The sequence below is a fragment of the Hippoglossus hippoglossus genome, chromosome 24, assembly GCF_009819705.1.
Source record: "Hippoglossus hippoglossus isolate fHipHip1 chromosome 24, fHipHip1.pri, whole genome shotgun sequence".
Classification (NCBI taxonomy): domain Eukaryota; kingdom Metazoa; phylum Chordata; class Actinopteri; order Pleuronectiformes; family Pleuronectidae; genus Hippoglossus; species Hippoglossus hippoglossus.
The window spans coordinates 17,652,763-17,661,006 of NC_047174.1; the positions used below are offsets into that span (position 1 = coordinate 17,652,763).

Consider the following 8,244-nt stretch of genomic DNA (forward strand, 5'->3'; position numbering starts at 1 on the left):
CTTTTATTAGTGTTCAACAGGAAACAATTACTCTCTCTGATCATCATGACAATCATAATGTACTAAACGAAAGCAGTGTCATAAGCTGTCTAAAACTGGATAATAATATTTTAAATCAGGTTGCCAATACGAAACAAAAACATTAATGAGATTCAATAAAAGTAAGATAGTCATAGCTGAGAGAGCACAGAGCAATCCAGACCAGACACTCTCCAGATCAAAGGATTTTCTGTCTAACACTGTGGTTCGGAGCAAATCATTTTGAGGACATTGGGGACATTTATAGGTCTCAGGTTGTGACCACCTCATGTAAACAATACCACCAGGTCATCACTTTTGTCCTTTACAAGATGAATCTTCAAACTCTGGGCTCATTTTAATGAAACCCACTATGAATATTGATGGCTCCAAGAGGATAAGTCATAACCCTACTATTGGATTGAAAGGGTTTTTCAATAAGAAGTGAAAGAAATGTCTCTTCTTGCCACCAGCAGGCAAAAATATTTAACGTGAGATTGCAAAAGCGTGAGAAGCTGATTATTCCTGTGCTCTCTGTATCGACCAGCATGACTTCTTAGATCTAGCAGCTCCTGACAGAGTTCCCAAATCACCCATTTAAAAAAGTAATTGCCCCCCCAAAACCTAGTTTTCGCAGACTTTTGCTAACAAGTCTTTAACATTACTGTGGAGGAGTGTCGGCCCACTATTCTTTGCAGTATTATGTTCATTTTTGCGTAAGGACTTGCCACAGCAATGCAATTGGATTTAAGACTTTGGAGGCTGCTCCAAAACCTAAATTGAATTTATTTTGATCTATTCAGATGAGTGCTTGCTTGTGCTTCTGATCATAGTCCTGCTGCATATAACTCAAATGCACTTGAGCCTAAGGTCACGACTTGACGGACGAGCATTCACCTGCAGGAATGTTAAGAGGCAGGAGAGGCAGCAGAGTAGAACTCAGGGTTCTATCGATGATGGCAAGTCTTCAAGGTCCTGAAGCATCAAAGCAGGCACAGGCAATCCCACTACCGCCACTGTGTAAAGTAAGACTGTGTGGATAAAGTCAATTCTTGTGCCAGCTGGCTTCAAGATTACAGTACAGAACAGTAGAATAGAATACAATGAAAAAACAATTAAGTTAAAAATATTAGTAAAGATAAGAATAAAAGTACAATTATAAGTGTATTCTAAATGAGCCATGTCTTCCAAACATGTAATTTTGACTCATCAGTCCACAAAATATCATCCCAAAAATGTATGAGCAGTCAAGATGGGAGATGATCCTTTTAGTTGTTTTTGATCAACAGTGGTTTGCTGAGCAACTCTCTCATGGATGCCCTTTTGGTCCAGTGTCTTTCGTATTGTGGAATCAAGAACACTGACCTTAACTGAGGCAAGTGAGGCCTATAGTTCTTCGGATGTTTCTTTGGGTTCTTTTGAAACCTCCAGGAAGAATCGTTGAATCCCTCTTGGGGGAGTTTTGGTTAGCCAGCCACTCCCGTTTCAAGTTTTCCATGTGCTTTCTCCCTTTTCAGATTAATAGCTCTCACAGTGGTTGGAGAGATTTTTACCTTCAATAAATTGGACCTTCATTTGCTTGGGTTATCTTTGTCTAATATTAAAATGAGTTTGATGATCTGAAACATTTTCCTGTTTCAAATTCGTTTGAAGAGGGGAATAGCTTTTCACAGCACTGGCTGTGCGTCAAGGACGAGGCAACAGGTATGTGACAGTCCTGGTTCTCAGCATTTCTCTACCTTGACTGCAGTGAATAAAAAGCTGTCCGTACAGTATGCGGGTGTACTGCCAATTCCATGCTGCTTTCAGCATCACTCAGTGATTTTAGTAGCCTCAGATATTTGAAGTCGTTCTTAACCTTGAAATGATAAATCTGCTGATTCATTTGCTGATTCTTCATCATTTATTTTGATGTTGGTTAATGATGTTTGTTAATCTAAATATATACTAAATACGAGTGGGATTGAAATGAAAGATAAGTCAGGAAACGTTGCTCAGTCAAACACACACATGCACCTTATTGTAGCCTTTTTATGCCTGCTACTACAATCACATGCTGCTGTTGTTGTTTACAAAGCTGCCACCTGTTATATAATGGCAGTATAATAATACAAATAAATACATAATTAAAACGTAATTCATAAAACAGAACAGATTTTAAGTAACATAAGAATATGTTAAAATGACATTTAAAGTAAAAGGAAATAAAAAAGAAATATATAAAACTAAGTAAAACGTTTTATAAAAACAGAAAAGAAAGAAAGTGATGAAAATGTTAAAAGCACAGGAGTGCGGGGCAAGTGGAAGATCTAGTTAAAGGCTGAAGTAAAGAGAAATGTTTTCAGTTTTCTTTTAAAGAAGTTAACTGAACTAGCTTCTCTGATATCTAGCAGCATGGACGTAGTTTACAAAAGCTGCAGCTACATAAAGTTCACCGCCACCAAATAAAGTTGATGGAAGTGACAGGGAGTGAGTCCGAACTTCGAAGCCGAACATCAACTCATATTCTCCATTGACTGTATTTAATTATGTCATCAACAGGAGTTCGGAGACTAATGACAGCAATGGTCGCTGTTACCAAGCTGGAAAAGTCTCAGGCCAAACAAAGCAGTTGCCTGATCTCCGGGGCTGAAAGTTTCTGTGCCGTTATTGTTGTGACTCAGAATGTGTAAACTTGATTAAGCCTCCGAACATGTGAGCAATCATTAGTACATGCCGCACTGGGTTTTCAGCGATTCCAAGAAACCATTTGGCTCATCGTGTCTCATGCAATCTTGCCTCCAGAGGATTTGGATGTTTATCTCTTTTGTGCTGCTCTGGCTTGGCTGGCCCTAGGCTGTTGGCCTGTCTTGCTCTCCAGAAATATGGTTAGAGACAGTAATTTGTGTTAATTGCAAAACAAATTTCACAAATTTGAGCATTTAGTGAGTATGTAGTGTTTGTTCTTCTCATTTAATATTTGAATGAAGTAATTATCGAAGTAATTACATTTAAGTAGTTACTGTGAATGTATTTTGATCAGATGATAAACAGCTGTGATAGAAGACAGGGCTGGAACTGAGTCCCATTTTGTGTCTCACCAAACAAGAAGGATACACCAATCAGCCAAATGAAGGCAACAGAATCAGTTGACGTGTTGGGAATTGGTCTGTGAACCTGTGAGTCAAGAAGCGGAGGCCTATTTTCAGGAAAGAAGAGCAGACCACAACAGCAACCACAGATTTGCGTACTTATCAACAGTCCTCTCTCTGCTGTTTCTCTCTTCTGTGCTGTTCAGTGACGAGGTCCTCAAGTCGCCTGTCGTCACAATAGCTGCCACATGTATTTATGCTTTTTATCTTTCCAATCTGAAATAAGAGAAAGAGGCTTTTGTCATCAGCAGTACAAAATACTGACCAGGGTTTTTTTTCTGCCTGTCGCAGTTCTCTTCTCACGGTTGGGCCAGCGAGTTGAAATTGATCTCAGCTCAACAGACTGTGTTGAACTCAAGCTTGCACCACTGTATTAATGTAGATGAAGGTAAAGGTTTTTGATGCAGTGTTTACACTTTGAATAATTACAATGAGTATATAGCACATATCAAACAGGCAAATGGTATTGAAAAAGGTTTCCTTATTTATTTATTTTTTAATTTGATCATTTTGTGTGACCAGACATGTACTGATGCTTACTCTAGTAAAAAAATTGAAATAATATTTCGTCAAAACCAAAATAAAGAGCAGAATTAACTTTTTAAATTTCATATGAAATAGAAGTGCGTCCCTGAATCATAAGAAGCGTCTCATTTACAGTGTGTAGAAACCTAAGATCTTGAGTTTCACTGCTGACACGTGGTGTTCTTTCGGAGGTTGATTCTAAGGAATACAAAAACGTGGCAGTGGGCAGGGAGTCAGAGCAATTATTAATGCTTCATCTATTAATGCGTTAACTTATGAAATGTTTCTGCTGCACATGTGAGCAAAGTTGGAATGACTGCTGCTCCATTTTTATGTGTTCGAAAGCATTATACTGTATGTGTTTTGTCAGTGAACTGTTGAATTTGTCCTCGACGAGAAAGTCTGCTTCTCCTCATTTATAATCTGGTTTCATTTATTTATTCACCATTCTGCATTTGGACTATATGAACCTTGTAGTTGACAGTAGATGGATGTCACAATAATACAAACATCATTCAGTCGTAATACTTACTGTTTACCAAAGGCCTAAACATAGTTTTATTACAAAACATTGATTCTATTTGTAATACATGGTGGAGACATTGAGGCAATGCAGATGGTGAGAGGTGAGGAAAATTATTTCATTTTAATCAATAATTGTTGCCCATGGAAGAGTAAAAGTTGATTTATTGTAGTTACTACTTAATAATTAATGTGTGTGAATGTGAGAGTGGTTCTTGTCAAACTAATGTTAATTTTAACCCCTGTCTTCTTTGTTTACCATTTCCTCTCTTGTCCTAAACCCCACTCTACCATTCTACCCATCTCTTCCATTCTCCTCTTCATCTTCCCTCCTATTTCTATCTCACACCCATTTCCATTTACTTCCTCCCTCCTCATCTCCTTCTTTGTCCCTGCAGTGACGGGAAAGCCCTTCTTCGTTGTGTCTAGTTTCTCCCACCGCTGGTTGTTCGGCTGGGAGGGCTGTCAATTCTACGGCTGGGCGGGCTTCTTCTTTGGTTGTGGGAGCCTCATCACGATGACCATGGTCAGCCTGGACCGGTATCTCAAAATCTGCCATCTCAGTTACGGTATGTCAGTATCTCCTTTACAAGGGTCTCAAACAATGAAGTTCCATGTAGACCAGAGAAATCTCCTGTTCTACCACATCCCAGAAGTGTTTTGAGTCCACAAAACACTTCTGGAGTTTCAGGGGTTAACAGCATTGCAGCAGAATCCAATACAATTGAAGTAACTGGTGACCACGTCTTCAGACGTAATAAAACAACAGAAAAAACATCTCATGCGTCCATACTGCTCATGTGGTGTCATTTAGGTGTCCCCAAGCCCTGACAATCAAATTCGACTTAAAACAGCATCATTTACACCAAGTTTTAAGCCTAAAAGTCCTCTGATATCTTGCGACGAGGTGCACTCAGGGACCGTCAGAAATGCTAACGTCCGCTAGCTTAGCCACTTCTGGTGGAACCTTTAACTGTGCCTTCTGTTGTCAAGAATTGATTTAAGGGTTATTAAGTTTTGGCTAATTGTCACGACAGTGAGAGGGCAGCAGTCATAAACCTGGTCTGAGAGTCAGGATTAAAGATAGAAAAGAAAAGGTATAAGAAAAATAAGGTTGGAGTGAGAGAATTAAGGTTACATTTCTGTGTAGATGTGTTTTTTATTACCTATCTCATCACTAGTCCATCATCCTTTCTCTCTTATATTTCCCCCTCAGGCACATGGCTCAAACGCCACCACATCTTCCTGTGCCTGGCATTTGTGTGGGCGTATGCAATGTTTTGGGCCACCATGCCCCTGATCGGCTGGGGAAACTACGCCCCTGAGCCCTTCGGGACGTCCTGCACGCTGGACTGGTGGCTGGCACAGGCCTCTGTGTCCGGCCAGACCTTCGTCATCACCATCCTCATCTTCTGCCTCATCCTCCCCACTGTCATCATTGTCTTCTCCTATGTCATGATCATCTTCAAGGTCAAGTCTTCTGCAAAGGAGATCTCGCAATTTGACACCCGCGTCAACAACAGTCACAACCTTGAGTTGAAACTTACAAAGGTGGGTGAGAGGCAGGAGGGGAGGTGAGGGGAAGAAAGTTCTGCTTGTACAGGAATCATGTTCAGGTCAACTTTGTGACAAGAGTACTGCTTTGTATCCTCTTCCAGGTGGCAATGCTGATCTGTGCAGGCTTCTTGATAGCCTGGATTCCTTATGCAATCGTGTCCGTGGTGTCTGCGTTTGGTGACCCAGACTCAGTGCCCATCCCTCTGTCCGTCATTCCCACCTTGCTGGCCAAGTCCTCCGCCATGTACAACCCCATCATCTACCAGGTTGTGGACCTGAAAAACTCCTGCGCAAGATCCTCCTGTTTTATGGCCCTGAAGAAACGCAGGCATTTTAGAAAGTCAAGGTAAAGAGGATTGTAATTGTTCATCTTTATTGATGATTAATTATTGCTGAAGCACATTGATAGATCAGGCAGAGCACTGGAGTTATGTTAAAGCAGTGTAGCTATCAGCATTTTCCACCAAATCGGTATCGTATAAACATTTTCCATGATTAAAGATAAGATGAAGATAAAAGATTCCATCTAATGCAAATCAACTGTTCAACATTTCCTATCTATCTATCTATCTATCTATCTATCTATCTATCTATCTATCTATCTATCTATCGTTACGTGCCCATATGGCTTCTATATGAATACAATACTTATCTTTAGCAAAATAAGCAGCAAACTGAGTATTTCCATCTTGAAACTACAGTGAACCAATAATAGTCTCAAAAGAAAAACAGATTCCGACAGCCAGGATTTCATTCGTTACACACATTTAAGAAACAAGTTATGTCATCTTGCAGTTTTCCATATTGTTTGCACCATAGACCACTTGACTCGGCTGTTGAGTAAAACCATGGACCCCTATTGTTGCTGCCAGTAGTTCGCTTGCAGGATAACGTGGTTTATCGAAGGTTATTCTACACAAGGCCACTTTATCTATCAATTAGTAATTCTGTGACTCCCACATTCTGTCACATCTGTTGTACTTGACATTTGTATACATTTAATTCACGGAAAAAAATGTTACTTCTAACTTTTAGGGAAGAGAGATGACTTTTGGGGATTAATCAGTGCCAGGATTAAATTGCCAATCTTCAGTGTCTCAAATATATTTCGACTTTTTTGTAGTATAATAACTATTTTTACCATTGTGGTTTAATTCTTTTAAAACAAAGGAATTTGAACAACACGCACAGCCTTTGTTGCTTAAACCAAAGCTTTAGGTGCAGTCGAAAGATGAAAGTAAAGGTAGTCGTGGCTTGAAGAAGTAAGACGTCAACAAACAGCAGAAACAGCCAGATGTGCAGGATGAATGTGGACAATGCTGAGCTCAACTGAAACATCATTCACAGCTTTTGAATTAAAAGCCACAAACCAATCTCATCTTCAAGGGCATTTGGCAGTCAGGTGTCAACAGGCTGAATCCCAACTCTGCAACCAACTCCATCATATGTGCAGACTCAAAAACCTTCCACACAGACAGATTATATAGTAGTGTTTTGCCCATACTATGTAAAGTGTTATATAACATGTATAAATTACACTGAACTAAAAGGAATCTCAATTGAACAGCTTAGTTGGCGGAGTGTTTCCATCTGACGTGCCTGTTTTCGTGTTCCCCGCAGGTTCTGCACCATCTCTGGCTCATTAAAGAACACAGCACGAGCCAAAGAAGCTCACATTGAGATGTGAGACAGACGCTTTAGACTGTGGGACCTCCTTACCTCATCTACTTTGGAAAGTTTGCCTTGTTCCCTGACCTCTGTGTCCTGCACTTACCCAGTCACGCGCTGCCTGACCTCATCAACTGTTCACCCTCAGTCTTGCTGCTTGTTTTTATGCCTAAACTGGATTTACATATGCTTACCACAGTTCCCCTCTTCCTCCTACTTGGAAACGCATCTTCCCCACAAGGTTCTCCTTCATGTGTGGAGCTGTGTTGTAATGTTCAGTCGTAACAACATACAAGTAATGTGTTGTGCGAACTCTTTGACTCTGTTTTTTATTTTTTTCAGTATTTCAGACACACTGTCAGTTATGCTTTGAAAAAAAGAAAAAGAAGTTCTATTGGCTGACTTACTACAGTGTTGTTCTCATAATACGGCTCGACTCAGGTTTTTGAAATTGAGAACTTTCCAACTAGTCATGTCACATTAGAGATGTCATTTTTTTGTGAATCCAAACCTTGAAAAGAGTGTGTATATATATATATATATATATATATATACATATGCTTTAAAAATGTAATTTAAACTTTTTTCAACATGTTTTTAAAGTGGAAGTGCAAATTAAAATTGAAAGAAAACACAAATCAACTTGATGTGAGCCATGTCAAATTGGGTGCAACCTTCAATCGTAAAGTCATATTTGTACTGTTTGTACAGGCTGTTGTCTTTTGTACCCTAACACCTTGTATACAGTGGATATATACTAATGAGCACTTTAGTAGGAACACCTAATTGGCTGTGCAATTGTCCAATCAAAGAGCAAACATGA

The 8,244-nt window shown here is 39.6% G+C and overlaps 1 protein-coding gene across 2 annotated transcripts in view; it reads left to right on the plus strand.

The window, feature by feature from the left end:
* The window catches only part of opn5 (opsin 5), a 43,172-nt gene extending 35,195 nt beyond the window's left edge, over positions 1 to 7,977 (plus strand). For both annotated transcript variants that reach the window (XM_034580552.1, XM_034580551.1), the window contains exons 4-7: positions 4,595 to 4,765; positions 5,413 to 5,747; positions 5,855 to 6,099; positions 7,374 to 7,977. In XM_034580552.1, coding sequence (XP_034436443.1) covers positions 4,595 to 4,765; positions 5,413 to 5,747; positions 5,855 to 6,099; positions 7,374 to 7,440 — 818 coding nt within the window. In that variant the 3' untranslated portion in view covers positions 7,441 to 7,977. The remainder of the gene's footprint in view (positions 1 to 4,594; positions 4,766 to 5,412; positions 5,748 to 5,854; positions 6,100 to 7,373) is intronic.
* The last annotated feature ends 267 nt before the right edge of the window (positions 7,978 to 8,244 follow it).